Source organism: Hyperoodon ampullatus (assembly GCF_949752795.1).
Source record: "Hyperoodon ampullatus genome assembly, chromosome: 2".
NCBI lineage: Eukaryota > Metazoa > Chordata > Mammalia > Artiodactyla > Ziphiidae > Hyperoodon > Hyperoodon ampullatus.
In genome coordinates, this window is record NC_136915.1 from 113,306,400 (window position 1) to 113,334,295 (window position 27,896).

The 27,896-nt window shown below is 42.2% G+C and overlaps 2 protein-coding genes across 3 annotated transcripts in view; one reads left to right on the forward strand and one right to left on the reverse strand.

Moving 5' to 3' along the window:
* The first annotated feature begins 780 nt into the window (after positions 1–780).
* Positions 781–13,621, forward strand: RPS27 (ribosomal protein S27). Of its 2 annotated transcripts, XM_079728386.1 has the most exons (6): positions 781–811; positions 1,102–1,210; positions 1,777–1,887; positions 2,258–2,436; positions 3,475–3,597; positions 13,385–13,621. In XM_079728386.1, the coding sequence occupies exons 1-4, from the start codon at positions 806–808 to the stop codon at positions 2,284–2,286; spliced, it is 255 nt and encodes an 84-aa protein (XP_079584512.1). In that variant the 5' UTR covers positions 781–805; the 3' UTR covers positions 2,287–2,436; positions 3,475–3,597; positions 13,385–13,621. The 2 variants fall into 2 exon arrangements, with proteins under 2 accessions (XP_079584512.1, XP_079584511.1); XM_079728385.1 differs by lacking the exon at positions 13,385–13,621 and having other exon boundaries at positions 3,475–4,152.
* Positions 2,769–27,896, reverse strand: part of NUP210L (nucleoporin 210 like) — a gene marked incomplete at its 3' end in the record, with an annotated part of 73,725 nt that continues 48,597 nt past the window's right edge. Inside the window, exons 22-38 of the mRNA XM_079728384.1 lie at positions 27,567–27,629; positions 27,021–27,200; positions 26,551–26,631; positions 26,331–26,462; positions 22,913–23,071; positions 21,381–21,472; positions 20,073–20,247; positions 19,014–19,189; positions 18,104–18,321; positions 16,319–16,458; positions 12,277–12,403; positions 9,324–9,473; positions 7,377–7,627; positions 6,696–6,900; positions 3,543–3,644; positions 2,967–3,041; positions 2,769–2,869 (exon numbers count right to left, since the gene is read on the reverse strand). Of these exons, the coding sequence (XP_079584510.1) occupies positions 2,769–2,869; positions 2,967–3,041; positions 3,543–3,644; positions 6,696–6,900; positions 7,377–7,627; positions 9,324–9,473; positions 12,277–12,403; positions 16,319–16,458; positions 18,104–18,321; positions 19,014–19,189; positions 20,073–20,247; positions 21,381–21,472; positions 22,913–23,071; positions 26,331–26,462; positions 26,551–26,631; positions 27,021–27,200; positions 27,567–27,629 (2,427 nt within the window). The remainder of the gene's footprint in view (positions 2,870–2,966; positions 3,042–3,542; positions 3,645–6,695; positions 6,901–7,376; positions 7,628–9,323; positions 9,474–12,276; positions 12,404–16,318; positions 16,459–18,103; positions 18,322–19,013; positions 19,190–20,072; positions 20,248–21,380; positions 21,473–22,912; positions 23,072–26,330; positions 26,463–26,550; positions 26,632–27,020; positions 27,201–27,566; positions 27,630–27,896) is intronic.

A 27,896-nucleotide genomic window follows, 5' to 3' on the forward strand; every position in this document is an offset into this window, starting at 1 on the left:
GCCAGGATTAGAAATCTTGGAAAGGCAGTGCTGGTGAAAATGTGGGGGAAAGGATGTGGGAATGTAAACTGGCACAACCTTTTTGGAAGGCAGTTTAGTAGCATACTTTGGACAATTTGTTTAATGTCTCTGGACATCACTTTCCCCATCTGTAAAATGTGGATAATAATAGTATCAACCTGATGGAGTTGTTGTGACGATTAATTAACATGTGAAAAGCAGTCAGAACAATGCACAAATATGCACTACATAAGTGAGTGATGTAATTAGTATTAGAGGGAAAGATGGAGAGAATAAAATTTAACAATGGTTAGCCCTACGAATAGGCTGGAGGTGCGGAAAATATGAGGACTTCCTTTTTTTATATTTACATTTCTGAATTGTTAAAAATGGGCAAACTAAACCAATTGGAAAATATTAAATATTAATATTAAAATATTAATAAATTTCTATTTAATAAGTTCCAGACATGGCTCCGTCTCGCTGTTTTCCTAAGCAGTTCCCATTGTTAAAGTGTAGCGCGAAATTTAAAAATTGTCCATTTACCCCTCAATAGAGATCAAACGCTGACCTTAAGAGAACATGCTCACTCTCTCAACATGGCGACTCATCTATGTCCTGTCATTTAGAGACCTTTCAAAAATGGCAGCCCCCACCTCGCCCCGCCGCCCGCACACCGTGAGAGAAGGACCTTCCCAACATGGCGGCAGAAGGCCCAGGCGTCACTTCCTGCGGGACGGCGGATTTAAGGAGCAGGATTTCCGCTTTCGCTCCTTTCCGACGGTGACGACCTCCCCACGAGAACATGCCTGTGAGTTCCTTGGTGCAGGTTTCCGTGGAGATCTCGCTCTTCTGTCCGCACGCTCCCCTCATGCTGATTTCGGATCGCAGAGGGCCCTCACTTGCTCTCCGCACTTTGCAGAGGCCCATGGGGCCCCCTGCCTAGACGGGAGCGGAGAGGCGATAAGATGGCGGCCCAGCTGCGCAGACAGCAGGGGCGGCGAGGGGCGAGCTCTCCCTGGTGTGTGGCAGTGGGGGCTGTTTTCGATCATCCCGTGTTCGCCGTTGGTTTCTAAATCTCTGCATTTCTGCCTCTCTTAGCTCGCAAAGGATCTCCTTCATCCCTCTCCAGAAGAGGAGAAGAGGAAACACAAGAAGAAGCGCCTGGTGCAGAGCCCCAATTCCTATTTCATGGATGTGAAATGCCCAGGTGAGGAGATAACTTGCAGTAGTGGGGAAAGCACTGGACCCCAAGGAAAAAGGTATCCTTGAAGCGGTTCTGATTTCTTAAAATTTGAATGTTTGAGATGGGTAAAATTTTGCATTTCAGGAACAGTGATCCATAGTGAGCTCCCTTCAAAACTTTATGTGCAGACCGTAACATTTCTTTGTGTTGAGAAACACTGGAATGTTATGTTGGGCTTCTGCTGTGGTCATTTATATACTTGTACCTGGAGGCAAGGGGGTGGATTCGTTGACCAGTTACTGAGCGTCCCTTCTCACCAAATAGAGGATTGTCTATATTTTAACTCTCGGATAGTTCTTTTGGATGATGGTGGTAACGCATTAACAAAAAAGTCATAGGTGGGGGCAGATAGTCCAGGTTGCTTCTAAGTTGGCTTTAATGTATACCTAGAGCCAAGTAATCGATTTAGAATAGGAAAGTAAATTTCAAGAATTTACATAACATGCTTGTTTTACAGTTAATACATGACAGCATATGTTTAAGTGAATAAAGGTTTGGGGAAAATAGGGTAACTCGGTGTTTTTTCACAGGATGCTATAAAATCACCACCGTCTTTAGCCATGCACAAACAGTAGTTTTGTGTGTTGGCTGCTCTACTGTCCTCTGCCAGCCTACAGGAGGAAAAGCAAGGCTTACAGAAGGTAAATGGTTTAATTAATGTTGTGATTTTGGGGTTTGAATCTTAAGAGAGGTCATGTATAATGTAAATGATCAGGCTGTCTTGCAAAGAGGGTTGGGTTTGATAGTCTTTTTTTTTTTTTTTTTTTCTCCAAAAGCATAATTAGAAAGCACTAATCTCAGTGCTGTCTAAGGCTGGGGTGGATGGGTGATAAAAGGGGCTTCATATGAACTGAAGCTGATGTTGTCTTTAAGTGAGTAGGTAGGAGTTAAAAGAGTTGAGAAAACTACAGATGTAGGTTTCCTGTGGGTATCAGGCATCTTTTTGATTTGTGGGGGTGGGACAGGGTAAGTAGGCTGCTGTCAGTTAACCTTTGGAACTTATTCTTGCAGGGTGCTCTTTCAGACGGAAGCAGCACTAAAAGCCCCTGGAATCAAGATGAATGGGAAACCATCCCAATAAACACATTTTGGATACGTCCTGTTTATTGTCTTGTTTTACTGCTAGGAAGTTCCTACCTCACGTATTCAGGGGCAATCAGAAGAGTGGACTGTAGAGTCATTTGGGGCAAGTAAGTGGTCAAATACTTAAAAAGTCCATTTGGGACATTCCTATCCCTAGGCTCATTGAGTAAGTCTGCAGAGCTTGATTAAAAACTGGAATGGTATATAAATGGGGTATTTGCTTTCACTTTTGTGTTTTCTTAGAATTAAGCACTGACAGTTGATCTTTAAAACGCCATCCAGCACACCACTTTAACACAAAACAGCTTAGGATCCTTTATTTACATTTCTCAGAAGGCTTGTTTGGAGGCTTATGAGTGTAGAGGTTGCTGCTAGGCTCCTGGTCTAGGGCTAGAAATCTCCAGCCCCCTGCAGTTAAGGGGACTTGTCCAAGCAGAGGTTAGTGCCTTGTACTCCAAAGCCAATGTTGTAGCCGATGCTGCGCTGGTGGGGGTTGTGGACTCATGAAGGGAGGGGGAGAATGTGTGGATGTGTAAGAACCTAGAAGTAAAGGAGGAAGGAAAATAGATGAAGGGTGAATAAAAGTGAATGAGGATGATACCTGAGCTTTTCAGCGATAAAGATGGTGATTCTTTACCTGGTTGTGGTGCACCTAGAGTTGGTACATAAACAACTGGAACTGTCTGTATCTTGTTTAGAAAGGCATTGTATGCTGGAAAAAGAATAAGGGAGATGTCACCAAAGAGAACTGTTTTCACTGGAGGAAAGCCTTAAGGGGCAAGTATTGCTATAAAAAAAGGCTTCAAATTAAATAATTATACTTACAGGACATTTTTATTCAATGATTTTTAGAGGTATTCCAACTTCTGGTTGGAAGATGGGAAATGCACGTGTAGATGATAGTACGTGTTGTGTTGCTTGAATCATCTCTAGCTATGTGTTTGAGCAAAACTAGCTATAATCTAAGGTTTAGCAGTAATTTCCACTTCTGAGTGGTATTTGTTGGCCACATGCAGTTCATTGCTTCCTAGTAAGTTGGGCGGGATCTTTGGTCCACTGGTGACTAGGGGTAGGGAGGCTAAATCAGTTTCAATTGCATGTCCCAAATTAGATGTGATAAACAGCTAATTTTCATCCTCATTTAGTTTGTGAAATAAAATGAAGGCAGTTTCCAAGTCAAAAGGCCACGGTGCTGAATATAAGGACTCCTTACCTAGAAAGAGGAAAGCTGTTGATGCCAACACCGCAAAGAGGGTAAAGAAAATCTGGTAAGAACCCATGAGCTTCTGGAGGACACCTGAATCTTCACATTGATCTACACATTGGCAGAATAATAGAAGATTATAGTTATCCAGGACAGATGTTGCATTTAAAAACTTGTGTGGTCCTAAGAGTATCTAGCTGAAACAGTCAAAACCCAGCTCTCTAGGAAATTGTTTTGCTTCTTACCAGAGAAAAAGGGGTGAACTGAACTTAGCTCCTCTTACCTATTTTTTGGCTTTTTACCTCTAACAGTAAACTACAATTCTTGAGTCTCATTTCTTTTCAGCTTACAAAAGAATAAATTCTTTGCCACTTTAAAATGCCTGTTACCTTTCCTGTGCACTTTAACTCCAGGTGACTGTTTGCCTTCACCAAGTTTGTGATAGTCTATGGTGATTCAACTTCTACTTTTAATCCCTCTAAACTGAATGAAATATTTCGTTGGATCACCAATGACGTCTTAAATCCAGGGGCTACTTGTCCTTTTTTATTCAGGTACATTCTGATATGTTTATAAACTTGTCCTCAATAAAACTTAAGACTTCTGTGTTTAAAGCATGCTTGGCACTTGCCTTTTGTTATTTCAAACTTTTCAGTGTCTAGAAATGAACTCTTCCCTGCCCCACAAAACTGCCTGAATTTAACTGGCCTTCCCGGGTAAACTGTCACCAGGCCCTTGGACCTAGTTCCTATTCTGCATCCCTTATATAGGCCCTCTACCTCTGGGCTCTTAACTGGTCTTAGCTCTCACCAGATTCTGTTTCACAGCTGTTGTAACAACTTCACACTGTTTACAAACTGCTTCACTCTGAAGACTAATTTGAGGTTGCTTATTAGTAGAAACAAGACTATATTAATCCCTGATCAGGTCCCACTGTTGGGAGTCCCAATAAAACTTAGGCACATTAATTTATAGCACCCCTTTGTTCTGGCTGCATTGAACTAATTCCTGTCTTAGTTGGGCCCTGTCTTTTTTAAATATTTATTTATTTGGCTGTGTCAGGTCTTAGTTGCGGCACGCAGGATCTTTTTAGTTGTGGCATGCGAGATCTTTTTAGTTTTGGCATGCGAACTCTTAGTTGCAGCATGTGGTATCTAGTTCGCTGACCAGGGATCGAACCCAGGCCCCCTGCGTTGGGAGCATGGAGTCTTAGCCACTGGACCACCAGGGAAGTCCCTGGACCCTGTCTTTTTTTTTTTTTTTTTTTTTTTTTTTTTGCGGTACGCGGGCCTCTCACTGCTGCAGCCTCTCCCGTTGCGGAGCACAGGCTCCGGACGCGCAGGCCCAGCGGCCATGGCTCACGGGCCCAGCTGCTCTGCGGCATGTGGGATACTCCCAGACTGGGGCACAGACCCGTGTCCCCTGCATCAACAGGCGGACTGTCAACCACTGCGCCACCAGGGAAGCCCCCTGGGCCCTGTCTTAAATCTGATTTCTGCAAGTAGGGACCGGGCTTGGCACATAACAGTAGGCACACACTTGTATGAATGAGCTGAAGGTTGGATATTTGTATCTAAAGACTCCCACCCACTGTGATTGTACTGTTATACTGCTTGTCCTTCTTATCTCTAAGAAGTGCAGGGGTTCTTAACTTTTTTTTTTTTTTTTTTTTTGCCATGGGCAACTTCAGTCTGATAAAGTCAATGGATCCCAACTCAGAATGTTTTTAAATGCAAAAGATAAAATGTAGTAGGAATAAAGGAAACCAATTAATATCAAGAGTTCATGAAAATAGGGAAAAAACCTAATTTGTAATATACGGATAGCAAAATGTTCAAAGGCCTAATTTGTGATACAGTAGTATGTGTGCTCTAGTAATAAAAAAGTAGTTTTAGGTCTGATAACTACCGTAATTTTGATGTAATTCTGAAATGAAATATTTTGACATGTGACAGTTGGAACATGAGAACATCTATGGTTTCCCTTGGTGACAAAGTCACATAATACCGCTGTGATTTGTTGCCTATATTCATAATCTGTGGAAATGCTAACTTTCAGTTAGAGGTTAATTGAAAATAAAGATGCAGTTTTTTTCCCCATTCAAGGCATGGACACCTTGAGTTCTATCTGTGGACCTTTGTGGAGATCCATGAACTCTAGATTTAAAAACTGCTCTCACGGGGCTTCCCTGGTGGTGCAGTGGTTGAGAGTCTGCCTGCCAATGCAGGGGATACGGGTTCGTGCCCCGGTTCGGGAGGATCCCACATGCCGTGGAGTGGCTGGGCCCGTGAGCCATGGCCACTGAGCCTGTGCGTCCGGAGCCTGTGCTCCGCAACGGGAGAGGCCACAACAGTGAGAGGCCCACGAACCGCAAAAAAAAAAAAAAAAAAAAACTGCTCTCACAGAAAGAGGACAGATTGGAGTTGAACACTTTCTAGTTGGTGGGACCCTGAACACCTCAATTTTCTCAACTCTTTAAAGGGAAAAACATCTTTATAAAGTTTTAGAAAACTCTTTAGAATCATGAGAATTAAAACAAAATGCATATAAATATGCTTAGAATATTTATTGACCCGTACAGATTGGGTGCTTATAGTAGCAAAAACCTCCCATTAGATGTACTAAGGTTCAGCCTAATTCACTCCCAGTAATTAAGAGAAATACTGTTTCCCTTGAGGCATGGGCATGTGGGAGTGACACATGTAAGGAGGATGGTTCTCTGGCTTTCCTAACACCTCTTTCCATAACGGTTCCCATCCCACCCAAACTTGACATCATTTCTAAACTGGGTAATGGTAGAATCGGGATTTGGGGAAGCTAAGTCTTGGTTCTAGGGTTACCACCATTTGCCCATTGATGCACAAAGGTTTGCTAAATACTTTTGAAGTAAGTGAGACATTTATCAAGAGGTTTAAAACAGGGTAAGAAGTATACTTATGAAGCTGACAAAATGACATAACATAATTTAAGTATAACATCTAGCTAGTGATAAGAAAGCTACCTGAAGGTTATATTTTATAGAGTAGGCTTGGAGAATAAAGATCCATGTCCCAGCTAGTTTGAATAATGTTGGTCAAGTGGCTGAATGTTTCCCATTGACTAAGTCATAATGCATTCTGTCTTTTTGCCTCTAGATTAAAAATAGGCACCCGCAATGCTCACCTGCACCAGACTTGCCTTTCATAGCTCTCACTCGCACAGCCTCAATTTGACTGGTGAGCACACAGGAAATATTGATGAAAACGGGTGATGCCATCTGCTGGAGGGAAGTGAAGTTGACTACTTTTATGGGGTAGATAGCCAGACCACGTGTGAGGGAAGAGGGCCTATGGCCAGAGACCACTAGAACTGGGGAGCTGGGGAAGACCTTGGAGAAAAGGAAATGGAACATGTTTGAAAGAAAAGTCAGTTTTGTGTCAATACATTCCAATCTTAAACATATACAGTAAGACATCTGGATTTCTAGTTCTAGCTAGCTGTCTGACAAGTCACTTTTTCTCACTTAGATGTGTTGAAGGATAAGGGAAGAAAACGATCTGTGAGAATAATATAGCCTTCAAAAAAAGTTCTAGCATTCTAAAATTGTTTCAAGACAGCATTGGTGTAATATATATATACATAAAATTTGTGTTATCTTCCAGACTGACAAGGCTCTTGACATAGATTTTGGACTCTGGGGGCCCCCCTGGCATTGTGAAGGGGACAGATTTTCTTCATTTTGTTTAAGAATTTCCTGTGGTGAATTTTATCAAGTCATTCAGTAACTGTTCCTTTGCCCTGGACTGAGAGTGAAAAATCTCTTTTTCAAAACCCTGATCTGTTTTGCTTCAGTCCTTAACATACCTCTAGTTTCTCAAGAACTCTGTCCACTCCCAGTACTCTTATCTCCCCGATGTCTTTTTTGTGGCTAAGAACCAATTCTGATTGATTGATGTAAAAGGCTGGGATGAAAGGAATGAGGATTCTTTGCATTCCATTCTTGCTATGCTCACTGACAAGCGAGGCCCAACCGTAGACTGAGGTGTCAGCCGTGCTGAGGGCCTGGAGTAGCTCTTCTGACTGGGGTCGAACCTTGATTAGGCAGACATAAACCCCTGAAGAAAAGAGGAAAAACTGAGCAGGAAGGTTCAGAGGCTCTATTTAGCCAACTGGATTAGGATAGGGAGGAAAAATAGTTACATGCAAATTCAAAATGTGAACTCAAGTTTTGAGTATTCACTATTAGCACACTGTTGGCCACTATGGAGGAGTTTACCAAAGATGAAACAGTCCCAGGGAACCCACAATTGAACTTAAGGGTACCATTATTGGTAAATTGACATGTCAGGGAGTATTAAAATAGTGTAAATGGAAATTAAGGGGATATAGGATGAAGTAGTCAGAGTTGGATCAGTAAAGGGTTTTGTGGAAGAAAGGCAAGCTTTGAACATGGTTTAATCACTTCTCTATCAAACCACCTCTTGATGCCCTTATTTCTGTCAATAGTACTGTTTTTCTAGTTACCCATGCTCAACCTCAGTTGTCTTTTGACATCTATTCCTTCATTCCTATATCCAAATCTTGCTAACTCGTCCTTTGAAATGTCTCACATCTGGCCCCTCTGTTAGTATTTCTCTGTTAATCTGGTCTAGACACTTATCGATTCATGCTTGGATTATTGCAATGTAAATTGCATTTACTAGTCTCCTTGCCTCCCATTCTTTCTTATCCATTCTGGGTACTGCCACTTTATACTTTAAACTTATTTTTGAAAACTTTTCCAGGGCTGTATATTGCCTGGAATGTCCTGTTCTCTTCGCATCTACCTCAGTCCTAGTCATCCTTCTAAAGATTATTTCCCCTTTAAAACCTCACTTTAACTGCCAGGTTTGATGTAGATACTCCTTTCTTTCTGGTGTCCTAGCATCCCATGTATATCTTTATAACTAATCGCCCTGTGCAATTCTAGTAAGAGTTAAAAGCCTTGTCTTACTCCGCTGTACCTCCAGGGCCTGTCCTGGCACCAGGCATTCTGTTTGGTGCGCAACGGTTTGCTGAATGAACCTTCCATCAGTGGTTTCTCATTACTCATACCATTCAAACTGCCTGACCTTGGAGTAGAAGCTCTTCCATGATATAGCATTACGTATTTACATTTGACATGAATTGTCTCATTTTATTTTATTTTATTTTTTGTTTTTTTTTTCTTTGCAGTACGCGGGCCTCTCACTGTTGTGGCCCCTCCCGTTGCGGAGCACAGGCTCCGGACGCGCAGGCTCAGCGGCCATGGCTCATGGGCCCAGCCGCTCCGCAGCATGTGGGATCTTCCCGGACCGGGGCACGAACCCGTGTCCCCTGCATCGGCAGGCGGACTCTCAACCACTGCGCCACCAGGGAAGCCCGAATTGTCTCATTTTAGATCAGTTGATTTATTCAAAGTCCTCCCAGTGTCATGCCTGTTTCTGCTTTCCACTTGTTAATGCTGTTCTGCTTGGAATATCCTTCAGTTCAGCAACATTCGAACACTGTGCTACTAGTTGGGGATAAAAGATGAATGAGACATAATCCAAGCCCTCACAAAGATAACAGGCTAACAAAGGAGAAAATAGTAAGTTATAATAGAAAAGCATGGTATATTATAGACATGTGTTAAAAGTTTGTTGAATGGATAGAATAAAAATGCTGACTGAGAAAGATTCCACAGTTATATAGCAGATGAAACTGGAAAGTAGAAATGCAGTCCAGTAAGAAAGTGACATTTGCACAAGTATGAAAACAAGGGGGAAACCAGATTCAACTGGTGGAACCCACCTTTCTCCATGCTGAAATCTGAATGGACACGAAAGACTTTACTTGCTGGAACGTCTAGTAAAGTATTACTGAACTGTACATGGCACCGCATGAGGGTCTCTGGAAGAAGTGTTGTTGTAATGGCCAAGGCCTGACTTGGGGTGCAGGATCCTAATGAGCAGAAAAGAGAGAAATAGCTCTGTCACAAAGAGGAATTTGTTAAAGGGGAGGCTATTATATAGAGGCCGTTTGGTACTAAAAAAATAAATAACAAAGGGTCAGTTCTGCTTGACTTGCTACAGCTGTCTACTTGCCAGCTCTGTTGGGTCCTACCACAATCAAGGTGAAAGAGGATTGTAAGACCTTGCTTCTGCTAGTTTGTGACTATAATGGGGCTTCTATTATCAGTATCATAGCTGCTGTCCTCTTTCAAAGGTTTTTGGAATTCATCGGTGGTAATAAGATTACACAGAAATTGGACAGCTGTTAGAAATAAAGTGCTACACTTGGGAGGTAGCTTTTAAGTCCAGGAAGATTTGTTTTCCAAAACATACTGTTTTGCAGCTTGATTCAAGTCAGAGATCTCTAGAAGTTCATTACAAGTGGTGCCTTAAACAGGAGCCACATAGCCAGCAAGAAACAGACTGGCACCAAGGTTGGGTCAGCTGCAATGGATGCATTTTAAATTAAATAGGAACTATGTCTTGTTAACAGGATTTTCCCCTGCACAGTTTCTTAATGGTCTTAGTTTGCTAAAGCTCTTTCTCAGTTGCCAGCAGTCTAGCGACCATTCTCATCTTTTGGAGACTATCAGCAATATCAGAAGAACTGTTACATGACGTTTCATAATAGTTGTGGTTTTAGAAAGATTCTGCCGGGGTGGGGGGGTGAATTACAATCTCTGTGAAATTTAATAAGGTAGACAACAATGAGTGAATATGTTATGAAGAAACATTTAATACTTTGTAAAAGAACCTGGAGAATTTTAAAGATCAAGTTTTCTTATTTATACATACATAGTTAGATTGTATTTATAAGATTAAATATCTACTTTGAAACGAAAATATATTAAGTGCCTAAAATTGAAGGACAAAAAGGGCAATTAGAGTTTAAATTATCTTGTTTTATAAACAGTTATATTCTGTTATATTCTGGACTTCTCTGGTTGGTTTGTGTTTTCTCGCCCCCTACCCTCTCCCCACCCCTTACCTTCCCCCTGCCCCCAAATCTGGAATTTGTTCTTTAAAAAAAGAGGAATGAAAGGATATACATGGACTTTGGAGTGGAACATATCCACCACTCCTGCCACTAACTGGTTGTTACCTTGTACAGATTACTTGCTCTTAGACTTAGTATTCTCATCTTTTTTTTTTCCCCGACCAGGGTTTGAACCCAGGTCCTTGATGGTGAGAGCGTAGAATCCTAACCACTGGACTGCCAGGCAATTCCCAGTATTCTCATCTTTAAAATGATGATAATTACTACATGATGAGATTGTTAAATGAGATAAAAGATATAAAAATTCCTAACATAGCATTTGGAATCTATTAGAAGAAGCTTCTTGTATTTTAGTTATCTTTCCTCCCCCCTTTTTTTGACAGTAAATCATGGCCCAATACAGAATGAAAAAAGAAAAGCACAAGGCAAGTTCGCTGACCAAATAACATTTCAGGTATCATCTAGTCCAACAATTCTCAAATCTTGGGAAGCTTTAAAAGAATTGTATCTTGGACTTCCCTGGTGGTGCAGTGGTTAAGAATCCGCTTGCCAATGCAGGGGACACGGGTTCGAGCCCTGGTCCGGGAAGATCCCACATGCTGCGGAGCAACTAAGCCTGTGCGCCACAACTACTGAAGCCTGTGCGCTCTAGGGCCCGCATGCTGCAGCTACTGAAGCCCGTGCGCCTAGAGCCTGTGCTCTGCAACAAGAGAAGCAACTGCAACGAGAAGCCCGTGCACTGCAATGAAGAGTAGCCCCCGCTCACAACCACTAGAGAAAGCCCGTGCGCAGCAACAACGACCCAACGCAGCCAAAAAAAAATAAAAAAAAAACTTATCCTAGGCTCTATCCCAAACTTATTATATCTGGATGGAGCCTAAGAATCTGTATTTTTTTAAAATTTCTTCGGATAACCTTAAAAATCAGCCATGTTTGGAAATCTTTGGTCTAGGCTACCTCCTGATCTCAGGGTTATAACTAAAAAGACAACAGTGACTAGGTTGAGCCTATTTCAAAACCTTAATCCAGGGCTTCCCTGGTGGCACAGTGGTTGAGAGTCTGCCTGCTGATGCAGGGGACATGGGTTCATGCCCCGGTCTGGGAAGATCCCACATGCCGTGGAGCGGCTGGGCCTGTGAACCATGGCCACTGAGCCTGCGCGTTGGAGCCTGTGCGCTGCAACGGGAGAGGCTACAACAGTGAGAGGCCCGCGTACCGCAAAAAAAGAAAAAACCTTAATTCAGTCATAATTTCTGAGGTCTCATAGTGCTCAATGATTTTTTTTTTTTTTAATATTTATTCATTTGGCTGCGTCGGGTCTTGGTTGTGGCATGTGGGATCCTTCCTTGCAGCGCACGGGCTCTTCCTTACAGCACACTAGAGGGCTTCTCTCTAGTTATGGCGTGCAGGTTTTTCTCTCTCTAGCTGTGGCGGGCGGGCTTCAGAGCATGCAGGCTCCAGAGCGTGCGGGCTCTGTAGTTTGCAGCATGCAGGCTCTCTTGTTGAGGTGCAAGGGCTCAGTAGTTGTGGCGCACGGGCTTAGTTGTTCCCCAACCAGGGATCGAACCCGTGTCCCCTGCATTGGAAGGCAGATTCTTTACCACTGGACCACTGGGGAAGTCCCTCGGTGATTTCTTTGTAAAAGTAGAATCAATTTTGAAATGAAAGAAAATTTGTATTCCTAATTCAAAGGGGCAAATGAGGGAGAATGGGAAAGGTGGGAATAATGACCCAGAACTATAAAGAGATTGCTGACCTTTAAGATTGACACCATTTCTGCCAGTGGTGATGAAGAGCTTGAACACAGTTGAATTGAGGGTATTGGTGAGATAAGTCTTAAGGTCATAACTGAGTGTTAATCTTGATGATGCATGGACCACCACCTGTCAGCAAACCAAAGGAAAATTGGTACCTACGTTCTTAGAGAATCTGGTTCCCTTCTTCTCCATCCCTCATAACTTATTTAGCTAAAAGCAGTTTCACACAAGAGCAAATTGCCCTTCTAGTGATCACATATTTGAGAACCACAAAATTTGTTTACTTTTAAGAAGAAAATAACATTTTTTTCTAAAAGGAGGTCTTTGTGCATTATTCCTTCTGACATATATTCCCTTTGTATGATTCCCTATTAGATATCTTTGAAGACAGTTGCAATTTCCTTTAGAAAGTTTTCTTTTTCTCTCTTTAGTTGCATATAATCTTAACTTTTCTGAAACCTCAAAGTATTCTGTTTCTCTCAAAATACTTGTAGTGTTCTGCCTTATATTGTAGGTATTTTTATACTTGTTAAAATCCCTCCCATTAGATTCTACATTTCAACTTAGAACCCTAATATATCTTTGTACATCCTGTACTGTGCCTTGAATATAAGGCAAGTGCTTAATGATTACATTGAGAGAAGATGGTGATAATGATGGCTCTTTCCCCCCAAATACCTTCAACTTATTGGTTTATTTATTTATTTTTGGGTTCTAACACCTTTGGGTATCCTTTCCCTCTTTGTTTTTTTGGCTGTGGCACACAGCATGCAGGATCTTACTTCTTAGTTCCCCCACCAGGGATCAAACCCACGCCCCCTGCAGTGGAAGCGCAGAGTCCTAACCACTGCACCACCAGGGGATTCCTCCCAAATTCCTTCAATTTAAATGCAGTATACTGTCCAGTCTCCTCAGTACTACCGTAGTTTTTTATTTTTTCATATATTCAAGGACCTTAAAACTGTAATAGGGAAGAACCTTTTGTATTCTACTACAAGTTAATCACTAAAGGGATGTTGCCTAAAAGCTTAAATTATACATAAAGGCCCATCTCTGGGAACCCTGCTTCCCAGGAAATGAGCATTAAGCTAAAATACCTTTGTTTAGCTCACAGGAAACATCTTGACCAGGCCCACCTGTGTGCGACTGCAGGGATGAAAAAATGAACCCATCCCCCCACTGGAGGCTGATGGGAACCAGGAAGTGTTTGACTTTGCCCCCTCCCCTTTTAGTATGGATATGGAGCTTGAATTCTAACTCAGACAACATGGTTCTTTGGGGCAGGAGCCCACCACCTTCTCAATTTGCTAGCTTTCCAAATAAAGCCGTTATTCCTTGCACACACACCCCCCCAACAACTCGCCTCTTGATTACTGGCTTGTAATCATTCCACTGAAGCTACTCCTCAAAGTCACCAGCCTCCATATTGCAAAAAGCCATCAGTCATTTCTCAGTTTTCATACTTGACCCATTAATAGCTTTCACGTGGTTGATCTCCCCCTCCCTCCTTGAAATACTTTCTTCACTTGGCTTCCCGGACACCAGGATTCCCGGGTTTTCCTCCCATTACCCATTCTTTCCTTTTTTTAATAAATTTTTTTTCTTTTCTTTAATTTTAATTTTTATTTTTTGGCTGCATTGGGTCTTCATTGCTGCATGCAGGCTTTTCTAGCTGTGGAGAGCGGGGGCTACTCTTTGTTGCAGTGCGCAGGCTTCTTATTGCGATGGCTTCTCTTGTTGCAGAGCACGGGCTCTAGGCGCACAGGCTTCAGTAGTTGTGGCATATGGGCTCAGTAGTTGTGGTGTACGGGCTTAGTTGCTCTGCAGCATGTGGGATATTCCCAAACCAGGAATCAAACCCGTGTCCCCTACATTGGCAGGCAGATTTTTTTTTTTTTTTTTGGCAGGCGGATTCTTAACCACAGTGCCACCAGGGAAGTCCCATTCCCTGGTCATTCTTATAAATTCCTATAAATTTCTTTTGTTGGTTCCTGTTCTTCTTTCAGAGCTCTTAATATTGGAGTGTCCCCAGAACTTAGTCCTTGGACCTCTTCTCTATTTACACTCATTCTCTTGATGATCTTATGGCTTTTTTTTTTGGCTGCATTGGGTCTTTGTTGCTGTATGTGGGCTTTCTCTAGTTGTGGCAAGTGGGGGCTACTCTTCGTTGCGGTGCATGGGCTTCTCATTGCAGTGGCTTCTCGTAGAGCACAGGCTCTAGGCACACGGGCTTCAGTAGTTGCAGCACGTGTGCTCAGGTGTTGTGGCACTCGGGCCCTAGAGCTCGTGGTCTTCTGTGGTTGTGGTGTGTGGGCTCAGTAGTTGCAGCACACAGGCTTCCATTGCGGTGGCTTCTCTTGTTGCAGAACATGGGCTCTAGGTGCACCGGCTTCAGTAGTTGTGGCACGCAGGCTCAATAGTTGTGGCTCGCAGGCTCTAGAGTGCAGGCTCTAGAGCGCAGGCTCAGTAGTTGTGGTGCATGGGCTTAGTTGCTCCACGGCATGTGGGATCCTCCCGGACCAGGGCTCGAACCCGTGTCCCCTGCATTGGCAGGTGGATTCTTAACCACTGCACCACCAGGGGAGTCCGATCTATGGCTTTAAATATCTATGCCAATGACTCCCAGACTTTTCTATCTAGCTACTCAACACATCCATTTGACATCTAATAGACATGCAACTTTACATGTCCAAAACTGATCTTCTCTCCAAAACTGCTCCACCTGCAGTCTTACGCATTTCAGTTGATGGCAATTCTGTCCTTTTAGTTGTTCAGTCAAAAATCTTAAGTCATCCTTGATTCTTTCACACTCTACATATAGTAATCTATTGGGAAATTGTATCAACTATACCTATAAAATATATTTAGAATCTGATCAACTTTTTACCACCTCCTCTATTATCACCCTGATCCATCACACTCAGCTGCGTTACTGCAATTATAGCCTCCCAACTTGTCTCTCAGCTCCTACTCTTTTTTGTTTCTTGGCTGCATTGGGTCTTCATTGCTGCATGTGGGCTTTCTTTAGTTGTGGCGAGCGGTGGCTACTCTTCGTTGCGGTGTGCAGGCTTCTCATTTTGGTGGCTTCTCTTGTTGCAGAGCAGGCTTCAGTAGTTGTGGCTCGCAAGCTCTAGAGTGCAGGCTCAGTAGTTGTGGCACACGGGCTTAGTTGCTCTGCAGCATGTGGGATCTTCCCGGGCCAGGGATCGAACCCATTTCTCCTGCATTGGCAGGCGGATTCTTAACCACTGCGCCACCAGGGTAGCCCTCAGCTCCTACTCTTGCCCCTACAGTTTAGTACCAACCTGTAGCCATGGTGAGATATATATTTTTTCTGATTAATTAATTAATTAATTAATTAATTTTTGGCTGTGTTGGGTCTTTATTGCTGCGCGTGAGCTTTCTCTAGTTGTGGCAAGCGGGGGTTCCTCTTCATTATGGTGCACAGGCTTCTCATTGTGGTGGCTTCTCTTTGTTGTGGAGCATGGGCTCTCGGCATGCAGGCTTCAGTAGTTGCAGCATGCAGGCTCAGTAGTTGTGGCTGGCAGGCTCTAGAGCGCAGGCTCAGTAGTTGTGACACATGGGCTTAGTTGCTCCGTGGCATGTGGGATCTTCCCGGACCAGGGCTCGAACCCATGTCCCCTGCATTGGCAGGAGGATTCTTAACCACTGCGCCACCAGGGAAGCCCTCATGGTGATATTTTAAATTATAAATCAGACTAGTCATTCTTTTGGTTAAGAACCTTAATCACGATTTACCTTTATGTTCCAGTAAAGTTTGTTGGCTGGCTTTATATCTGATATGTGAGTGTATTTCTTTTCATAGGATGTGCTTTCTATATGCATATTCCCATATATGGAAATAGTTACTCTAGACTCTTCAACTCTTTTTTTTTTTTTTGGCCGCGTCACATGGCTTGCAGGATCTTAGTTCCCCGACCAGGGATTGAACCCGGGCCACGGCTGTGAAAGCCTGGAATCCTAACCACTAAGCCACCAGGGAACTCCCATGAACCCTTCAACTCATAACATTAGGTTTACCTCTCGATATGTTTTCACTAGTCCTGGAATGTCATGAAAAATTGTTGCTATTCCTGGACTCCTGGCGACTCCTACCCCAGTGACAATGTCTGTTTGTAGAATATTGTCATCAGCGGAAATCATCCACATCCCGGGTTCACCTAGGAAAAGACAAGAGAAAGCACTTGGCTGCAACCTTTGATATAAATTGGTCACTCTAACCTTACTCAGAATCCAAGTCAGTAGACCATTCAAGCATACATATATCCCTTCCTGGGAGGAACACCCGGCTTTGAGGGTAAGTTTGGTTTTTTTCTTAAAAAGAAATTTTTTTTGGCCACGTCACGTGGCACATGGGATCTTAATTCCCTGACCAGGGATCGAGCCCAGGCCCCCTGCATTGGAAGCACAGGGTCTTAACCACTGGACCGCCAGGGAAGTCCCTAACGTTGTTTTCTTAATGTCAGGTTCCCCTTCACATGTCATGCCAGCAAAATAAAATAGGAACTGCTGACCTTCACAATCACAAAAGCTACTTAGTTGGAGAATGTAACTGTTCTCCTTAGGAAAAAGAAAAATGCTTTTTACACATAGGAATAACACTCTGATTAAACTTTGTATAGACCCTGCTAAGGATGAATCTGCTTTGACCTACTGATTGATATCAGCAGGAAGACTGCAAGCAAGTGTCAACTGGCAGAAGAGAGGATGCGTTTATTTTGGTTTAAGTCCCAAGGTGGCAGAGGAATGTCAAATATTAGATTAGATTACTGATCCTGGCATGTGGCCCTTCTGCTTCCTCATCCAAAGTGGTATGGATTTGAGATGCCCAAAAAATTCCAGAATGGAAGACAGAGGGACAGTCCTGACAGAACCTGGGAAAAGGGAGTAAAAAAAGCCTCTGCTTCACTGACAAAAGATTAACAATCATGGTATTGTAAGCACAGTTAGCTCACTGGCCATGGATTACATGTTAGTAAGTAGTGGTTGCTTACAAGTTAACTGTTACAGGATTGGAGGATTTGACCTAAGCTGAATAGAGTTCGCTTTGTATCAAGTCTAAAATATACAGTTAATGTTAAAGTCACGTCCAGTATTACATCACTTTACCCAAACATATGTATCCATAGTTCCCCAAAGAGGACACAAAGCCCAAGCCACATACCACCCCAGCCAGCCTTACTTGGATGGATTATTTGGTTGCATATACCCAGTCAGTATATACCATTTTGGGATATGCTACCTGGAAGCCTAAAGATATAACACACATTTCCTAACCCAAGACTGATTTTCTGTAACTCAATAGTACTTCTTAGAACAGAAATGCTTTGCTGATCAAGAGTATAGTGTAGCCCGGTACAAGGCCAAACCTTCTTACAGTGATGGTATATGTAGAAGTTAGGCCTTCAGATGTGCCTCACAAAACAGTGTGCACACAATTGGTTCTTAGAACTAAAGCCTTATTGCCCTTTCCTTCCTTTTATTTCATCCTTTACTGATGTTCAACTTAGCAGTTACCCTCCTTCAGAAGCTGGGAATGGAGGAGAAGGCACAGTACTCTACACTGCCTATATATTCAGTAGACACTTGGTAAATATTACTGGCTGACCTCTAATTGGCTGGCTATGGAGAGAAATGGGCACTAAACAGAATTATCAGTTAACATGAAAAATAAAACACACAAAAGTATTTTCTTTCTCAGAGAGCCCCTTAGATATTAGATAATTTGGAAAAAAAAAAATCTAAGGGATGAGTTGCTTTCTAATCCTGTCAGTTGTGAGGTTGAGAAAGGGAAGGTATCCAAACCATTCTGGTTGAGGAGGTGAGTACTGAAGCAGATGACATCTCCGACAAAGGTAAGCTTGGTGTCTGGCTCGATGGCGTGCTCTACAGAAACAGGAATATAATCTGCCATGCCTGGATATCTCTGGTCCCAGAGCCTCACAAGTGTCACCCCTCTTTTCACAGCCTGAGCCATGTAAGTATAGTTCCTATTCCCTGGTCCAATAAGCAGCAGGTCATCTCTGAAAGCAGACGTGAAAGGTAGAAATCTCTGAAAAGAGTCAATAGTTAGGAAACAGTTCTGGGGGCAGACCCTATCACACCATTTTATATTCAATAGCTCAAAAGTTCAGATGGAATTCTACAATGGAGAGTAAGCAACTAGGGCCAGAGATCAGGTCTATTACATTTATATATATAGTGCCCAGCTAGGCTTTTTTAAAAAAATCATTATTAATTAATTTATTTATTTGGCTGTGCCCGGTCTTAGTTGCAGCACGTGGGATCTTTGCTGTGGCATGTGGGATCTAGTTCCCTGACCAGGGATCGAACCTGGGCCCCCTGCATTGGGAGCACGGTGTCTTAACCACTGGACCACCAGGGAAGTCCCTAGGCTTTTTTTAATTAAAAAAGATTGTTTTTTCGGTATGGCTTCTTTTTTTTTTTTTTTTTTTTTTTTTTAGTATGGCTTTTTGATAATACTCCAGTTGGCTCCCTACAGGAGCTTTGTTTGAACTAGGACTTGTCAAATTCAAACATACTGAAATTTTTCTTCATTGAACAACTAATTCTGGTCTTTCCCCCATCTTAATGAAAGAAAGATCAGATTCCAAGTGCAGAATATGAGAGGAGTTTCCTGGAGCTTTTAGATAATACCAGGTTAATCAGTAAGATGTCTACCACAATGTCAACACCATTCCTTTGCCTTCCATACCTGTTCAAAGCCAGATAAAGCTGGGTATTGTGTGTGTGGAATTTCTCTCCGATGCTATTGTAAAACTGAACAATGAAGGTGAGAGACATGCCCAAGGGAAAGGCTGATAGGGTCCTTCCTTGAGCTGTGTGTAGCTTGGGGTGGCTGCTCATTCGCAGGTATGTCACTGGTGCTACCTGTGGGAGACAAAACCTACTAGTACAGAGAAGGATGCATTGGAGAGGAGCTGAGACCATATTCTGAGACTTATAATCAATGATAAAAATGGTGTTCCTCTTTTGTAGGAAATAGTTAGCTCTTGATTTCAGATGACAGAGTGAAAAAGAAATATGACAGTACAGGAAATGGCTTTTTAATTACTAAAACAGTGGAAATGTGAAAAGAAGCTGGAGCTTTTTGAGGAAAGGACTGCATTTTTTCTGTTTTGTGCAAAGTGTCAATATTTATTGTTAAATAATTGATCATGTATCAAGAATACTGTAAATTTTGTTTTCACACTGCAAGAGATAAACTGATACAGTAAGGGAAGTCCAGGTTTGAATCCTAGCTTTATTATTTCATATCTTCATCTAACCATTCTAGGTTTCATATTTATCATCAGTTTAATAGGGCTAATAATGCCTATCTCATAGGGTTTTTGTGGTAGTTAAAAAAGATAATATACGTAAAAGGAGCAACACAGAAGCTGGAATATACTCGATTTTTAATGCACAAAACATTTTTTTGTTTGTTTTAGACTAACTTACCTCTAAGGTCTCTTCTAATTTTAAAAAAATTCTAAAAACAAAGCCTAATTTTGATAGCAATAGTTCTATGCTTCTCCCACACCAACCCTTTTGCCAAAGCTGCTCAGAAGACATTCATACCAATTTGAGGCTAATCTCTCTTATAACAAGTACTGTAAAGTCCACTTTAATTTGATGGTTCATGTCAAGATTGTCCTCTTATCTTACAGTTCATTTCTGACTTCTAGAGAAGTTTCTAGTTCTTAAAAAAGCAAATCTGCCTCTTAAGGCCATGATATTCCTTTTATTTTTTTGAGTAAGTCCCTGAACTCACCTGAACCCCAGTTATAGTTGTTTGGTTGACTCCAAAAGGTTCTATAGAAGTGACTTCCAACACAGCAGTACCTGCAATGGAACCAGCTTTCAGGAGCCCTTCACCGTCCTCCTCAATGACAGATGAATTAGGGAAACACTTGAGAACACGGGAACTCACAAAGGCGGCCCCTACCCTAGGGAATAAACAGGGCAAATGGCATCTCTTGGGGGCTCTGTTTGACAAGAAAGAAAGGAGTAGAGATTGCCAGGATTACTGTTAGAGGCTGTACTCTGAGAAAACTGCTTGCCATTCTCCATGTTGTGTAGTTATTTTTTCCTCAGGTAAAAGTCAGCCTTTGGATTATGCTTAGCTCTTTAAAAATCAAATACTATTACATATTGATCATTAAAAAATTATTTGGTTAAAAGAATTGAAAACAGGTACAGTCAGCTTTTCATATCCATCGGTTTTGCATCTGCAGATTCAACCAAGCACAGGCTGAAAATTTCAAAAGGTTCCAAAAAGCAAAATTTGAACTTGCCTTGGACTGGCAACTATTTACATAACATTTACATTGTATTAGGTATTATAAGTAATTTAGATATAGTTTAAAGTATACAGGAGGATGTGCATATATGCAAATACTACACCATTTTTATAGAATGGATTTTTGCATCTGCAGATTTTGGTGGGAGTGCGGGTCCTGGAACCAATCCCTGGTGGATACCAAGGGCCAACTGTATTCAAACAAATACTTGTACGTGAATGTTCATAGCAGCACTATACACAATAGCTAAAAGGGGAAAACAAACCAAAGTCCACCAACAGATGACTGGATAAACAAAATGTGTTACATTCATACAATGGAATATTATTCAGTCATGAAAAGGAATGAAGTACCAATACATGCTACAATGTGGATGAACCTCGAAAACATGTTAACTGCAAGAAGCCAACAGAAAAGGTCACGTATTGTATGATTTCATTTACATGAAATATACAATATTTAGATTCACAGAGACAGCTGATTAGTGATTGCTAGGGACTGAGAGAAGGGGAGAATGATGAGAGACTGCTTAATGGGTATGGGCCTCCTTTGGTGGTAATGAAAATGTTTTGGAACTAGAGGTAATGGTTGTATAATACTGTGTATGTACTAAACGCCACTGAATTGTACAATTTTATGTTATGTGAATTTCAGTTCAACTAAAAAAAATTATATGTTGGTTAGAAAAATAACCTAGAAGGCAATGGTTCTTTCTATGTGCCATGTTTCTCTGAGGGTAAAGTTAGATCCTGGCCTGCCTTCTTCTCCATTCTCCTTACCTGTTGGTATGGAGTTTGAGCTGAGAATTCATGGGCATCAGAATTTGTTTGGGTTGGCACTCTGGGTAGAAAAGTTGTAGTTTTTCAAACACCTAGAATGAGAAAATGATGTTTTCCTCATTTCCGAAAAAGACAAATGATGACCTTTACTCACAAATGGACAACTACAAATCAAGTCTGCCCAACTTCAATTTAGCCCAATGTCCCACAGTTCTGCTTTCCAAAATGAGCCAGGCATTTAAAACTTATTTAGGTAGTGTAGAATATATAACCTAATATTAGCCCTGCTTCTGACTACAAGGGACTGGGCACAGTTTACACTTACCACATCCCCTATATTACTTAGATATTAGATATGAAATAATTTTGAAATTTCTAATTTTTAAAAAATAAATTTATTTTATTTATTAATATTTGGCTGTGTTGGGTCTTCGTTGCTGCGTGCGGGCTTTCTTTAGTTGTGGCTCGCAGGCTCTAGAGCGCAGGCTCAGCAGTTGTGGCGCACGGGCTCAGCTGCTCCGCGTCATGTGGGATCCTCCCGGACCAGGGCTCAAACCCTTGCCCCCTGCGTTGGCAGGCGGATTCTTAACCACTGCGCCACCAGTGAAGTCCCACTGAAATTTCTAATTTTAGTTCTAATAATCTGAAAAGAGATTTGAGAATGAAGAATCTGTAGGATTTAATTAGCAAGGGCACTATTCTGGTCCTCCGCCTCCTGGTAAAGTGCTTTTTCCTCTACCCCTCACTGAATCAGGGAACCAAAGCCAAAATAAAGGGAAAAAAATTAGTCCCAAATTCAGAGGTAGAGAAACTTATTTGCCCCACACAAAAAATAGTTTTTCTTTGAGTTCTAAAAACAATAGGGCCATTTAGCTTTCAGTTTGAGAACATCTGTAAAAACTATTCGTACTCTCATACCTTACCAGAAGTTAGGATAGGATTTCATTCTACCTGTGAGTATAGCTAAGTGGACTGTATCATAATATCTATGTTAGGCAGAACAAATCAGAAATTAATTCCTCTTTAGTTATTATGTGTTCATATACTGTATTCACTGTGTTGGGAGTTGAGGGGAGTGCATGTGCTGTAGTTTCTAATGTCAGTACTCATAGAAGCAATTAGCAGGAATATCAAAGATCTAGAAACCATAAGCCTAATCCAGAGATCCCTCTAGCAATTTCTCTATCTCTATACAGACTAAGCTCTTCATGGATGGTAAGAGAATATAACTTTCTTCTCCTTGATATACAAAAACAAGATTTAGGGCTTCCCTGGTGGCGCAGTGGTTGAGAGTCCGCCTGCTGATGTAACGGACACGGGTTCGTGCCCAGGTTTCGGGAAGATCCCACATGCCGCGGAGCGGCTGGGCCCGTGAGCCATGGCCGCTGAGCCTGCGCGTCCGGAGCCTGTGCGCTGCAGAGGGAGAGGCCACAACAGCGACAAGCCCGCGTACCGCAAAAATAAATAAATAAAATAAATAAATAAATAAAAAATAAAAAATAAAAACACAAGATTTAGCTTTGGGACCTTACCAGGATCTGAACTTCATCAGACAGTTCCAACAAATTCCCCTCAAACTGCCCAGAGGAACTGTTCATACAGCGGACAGTGACTTTGATACTGGTCCAACCAGCTGCTTTTGTGTGGACAACCATGGCAAAGTTATTCTCTACTGGGAGTTGTAGAAAAACCTAGAGAGTAAAGGGATGGATTAAGAAATATTCATGAATAAACACTGTGCCCTTCCCTCTTTGTTGAAAATAGCTATCTAGAAGAATTAGAGTTCCAGGCTTATCTTCCCTCCCCTCCCCCCCCGCTCCCCTTCCCTTTCTTCCTCCTTTCCTTCCCTCCCTCCTTCCTCCCTTCTTTCTTTCTCTCCCTTCCTTCCTTCCTTCCTTTCCTTCCTTCCTTCCTTCTTTCCCTCCTTCCTTCCTTCCTTCCTTCCTTCCTTTCTCTGCACCTTGAGGCTTGTGGGATCTTAGTTCCCCAACCAGGGATTCAACCCGAGCCCCCGCAGTGAAAATGCCAAGTCCTAACCACTGGATCACCAGAGAATTCCCCCAGGGTTTATTTTCATATTTGTTTATTTTCATATTCCCAGAAACATAGTCACCCCTAAAGTAAACTTCTGTGTTCAGTGCTCAACTAATTCTGGAAAGACTCTTATGCAAGAATTCTTATCTTGCAAGAAGTCAATTCATTGATAGGAGAAGAATGGAAATGAAGGAAGGGGTATCCTCAATAGGCTGAAACAGTAGAACTTGAGATGAGAGAGAAGTGAGGTAATATACTCCTGGAGTTCAGAGTGGTAGCAAGGAAGGAAGAAGACAAGAAAGGGAAGCTGTTGTTTTAGGATTGTGTTAAACTAGCTAACCATTTCCTCACTTGCTTCACTCACCATTCTAGTCTAGACTGGATAAGGATTAGGCCTTGACAGATTTCTGGTGAGAGGGAAGGGAGGGCCAACACCAAGGCAAATGTTATTTATTTATTTGTTTGTTTATTTGGTTGTGTCAGGTCTTAGTTGTGGCAGGCAGGCTCCTTAGTTGCGGCTCACCAGTTCCTTAGTTATGGCATGCGAACTCTTAGTTGCGGCATGCATGTGGGATCTAGTTCCTGGACCAGGGATCAAACCCAGTCCCCCTGCATTGGGAGCGTGGAGTCTTAAGCACTGCGCCACCAGGGAAGTCCCCTAAGGCAACTATTGAAGTAGGCACTTGCCTACCTTTTTGGCACTCATTTCACGTTCTATCTCCTCTGCATTTTTGCTGTCTGGAGCGCTCAAGACCTTCCTTCACTCTCTTGACTCATACAGAGTTCCAAGTTCCAAACTCACCTTTCCCTCCTCCCCTACATAAAAATTCCCATCTCCTTTGTGCAGATTTCAATCAGTTGTCTGGAAGAAAGTCTTATGCTAAAGAATGAGTGGTTTATAATTGTTTAATCCAAGTGAATTTCTAAATGGTGACACCACAGTGCAGGAAGTCTACCTTGTAGGGCATTAGAGACCTTTCTATTTGCCTATTTCATCACCCAGTTGTCTATGTGAGGTCTAAGGCAGGGGAAGAAAATCTTTGTATGGCTCTCAATCATTTCTTCTGTTAGAGAAAAGACATTATTTAGATAAGAAAATTAGAGGAAAAATTAGAATAGATGCTAAGACCTAGGCCATCCCCTCCTTTCACACAATTCCTATTTGCTATTCAAGAAAAAAAGCCAAATCCTTCTGCAGAACTCTACCAAACTAAGTACAGTTCTATCTCTTCTCAGTTCCAAGTATAACCAGGCTCTGCGCAGTCCATGACAGATAGAAGACTCAACCACTAGGGTTTCCCTAGAAGACTCAACCACTAGAGTTTCCCTAGATTACAGATCTAGGATATTTTAAGAAAATTGGAAATTTAAAATTTTTTCCAGACTCTTCTTTTTAGCTGGCTCCAGAAATGACCCACTAATTCTAGCTTCTGTAACCACTCTGATCTCTCTCAAGGTCTGATTCTTTGTTTTTGTGGGCACTGAGTTGTGACCTACTGGGTACCTTGGCCCCAGGTTCCTTCTTCCTAAGGTAAAGCTCAGACCTAAGTGGCTGCCACTGATCCTGGACCATCTTGGGTGGGTTCCATTAAACTGATGATCAGGTAATAACGTTGTGAAGTAGGTAAAGTTTGTCTAGCATCCACCTCTTTTTTTTTTTTTTTCTTTTTCAGGTTTCAGAGTAAGGTTTAGTGCTATATGTATTGAAACACCAAAGCTATTTTAAAAAACATAAAGACTCATGTTGCAGTGTGGATTTCCTCAATAGCCATCCTGAGGGCTTTGGCCATTCCAGATGCAGGAGGTGCTGAATTGGGAGGAGCCGGTACCACCAAAGGGAACCGTGGAGGAGCAGTTTAATTAATTGTCCTTCTTAAATTTGCCATTGATATAAGGTACTCAGTCTAGAATCAGCTGCCAGTTGGTGGCCCACACCAGCCCCATGACACCCATGGCACTCTTCATGCTCAAGATAGGATTCCAGTTATTCCCCAGCTCCTAGTAGTGTGGGCCCAGGAGTGTGCTCAGCAACCACCTTTCTTTTTTTTCTTTTTTTTTTGTGGTATGCGGGCCTCTCACTGCTGTGGCCTCTCCCGTTGTGGAGCACAGGCTCCGGACGCACAGGCTCAGCGGCCATGGCTCACGGGCCCAGCCACTCCGCGGCATGTGGCATCTTCCCGGACCGGGGCACGAACCCGCGTCCTCTACATCGACAGGCGGACTCTCAACCACTGCGCCACCAGGGAAGCCCTTTCTTAATGTCAACTGCCCATCATGCAGCACAAACATCATGATTATTAATATAATTGTGTCTGAACATGTTGAAAGATTATATATTTAAACTTTATGTATAAATACTTTATATTCATAATGTGTTATTCATGTAACACAGTCATCTGCTCACAAATACAACATTATACAACAACAAATACATCAAAGGAAGCATTGCTTTGTTGAGAGCTCTTTCCAGCAAAGTATGTTAAACATCATATAGTATTATCTGAATACTCAAATTTGGATTCTTCATATGATTTTCAGGTTTCCAGTATTCACAGAACAATCGGAAAAAGAGTAAGTAATAATATTGTGTAGTTTAGAAGTGAGTTAGTCTAAAACTTATGATGGGGGCTTCCCTGGTGGCGCAGTGGTTGAGAGTCCGCCTGCCGATGCAGGGGACACGGGTTCGTGCCCCGGTCTGGGAGGATCCCGCATGCCGCGGAGCGGCTGGGCCCGTGAGCCATGGCTGCTGAGCCTGCGTGTCCGGAGCCTGTGCTCCGCAACGGGAGAGGCTGCGGCAGTGAGAGGCCCGCGTACCGCAAAAAAAAACAAAACCAAAACCAAAACAACTTATGATGAAATAAAATAAATTTAGTATCAAGATCCCTAAGGTGATATAATAAACAGATAAGTTTATACCTCTGAATGCCTGGGCACTAGATCCAATACGTCCCTTTTGCTCATGGACCAATGGAATGTGAGCCCAGGGTTGGCATTGCTGAAGGAGAAAGGGGTCTGGGTACTGGTCACTCCCATGACGTAAACTGGCATCTGAAAACGAAGAGTGGTTTTGTGCTATACATCCTGTCCAGCTGGCATTATCAAAATAATGAACCTGGAACAGAGCCATCCTACTGACCTCAGTAGCTGTGATGAGTCGAGTTGCAGCTGCAAGGATCCTAACAGCCCTTAGCTGCACAACTTCAATCTGCACTTCATCCTGCTCAACAGGGTGGAGAGCAAGCTTAGGCTAAGAGGGAGTGTCTGTGGGGTGGATGCTTATGATAACTAGTTTGTTGGTTGTTGTTTGGGGCATTCAACAACAACAAACATGCCATAGATATAGGTTTTTTGTTTGTTTCTGTTTTGTATTTGTTCTTGAAACAATTCCTTAAGTATAGGGACTATGTCTTATAACAATGCCAAGTACTCTGTGGGTTTTTCACTGAAGATTACATATTGCCCATGCCTGGTTAAGAGAATACCAAATGAGGGGACTGAAAAGACTTCCCTGGGCTGTTGACACCCTCCCCATCACTATTTCTTCCTCTACCTCCCAGTGATTCCCAGATGGAGGAGTAGAAGCAGAGCAGAACAAAGAACCAATACCTGGGAAAACACAATGACTTTTCCAGTATCTTCATTTACTGTCTTGATGGTGCCATGGACCACAGCTCTGCCAACTACCTTCCCTGTAACTTGGCCCCTCCTATTAACAACAGCCACGGTCTGATTACTGATGGAGAAGTGAATGATAGATTGAGGCTGAGGGCCACCTTCAGACATTACCTGGAATGTAAACACACCAGTGAATGCCTGGACCTTGGGGAGAAGTCACATCTCCTTTCCCAACCTTTTGTCCAAGTAACTCAACTTTTTCATCTTTCCCCACTTTCCAACCAGCATATGCCACATCAACTCAAATGCACATGAAATGGAAGTGCTATAAATGATCCATAGGATTCCAAGAAGTAGTTCATACCATGTTTCTCATAGAACAAAGAAAATACTAATTTTCTTCTTTATCAAATCCTGTTGTACTTGGCTGCGAGTAGACAAGGGAAGGTCAACAGGAAGAGGTGTACGTGTATATGTGTGTTGGGGTGGAGCAGAGGTGGGATGGGGAGAAAGCCTCATTTCTGGCTTTAGGATCACCTGCATCATATTAGTTGGAATCAGTGTCATTTTCTCTGGAACAAGTCTGAATGGAGGAAACACCTTGAAGGGGAAAAACAAAAGGACAACAGTGATTGACTGCAGTCAAGTTCATAGCAAATGATCATGTAGCTTATTCTAAGGAAAAAAATCCTAATTATGTACAATGAAGTTATATACAAAAACATGTATTTTATTTATAAATGCAAATTTTATTTATAATAGCAAAAATTATAAATTACTTAAGTGAGAATGATTAAATAAGTTATTACATATCCACTCACTGTAATAAAAGTGGTCATTAACATTATATTTACAATTACCTTTCTT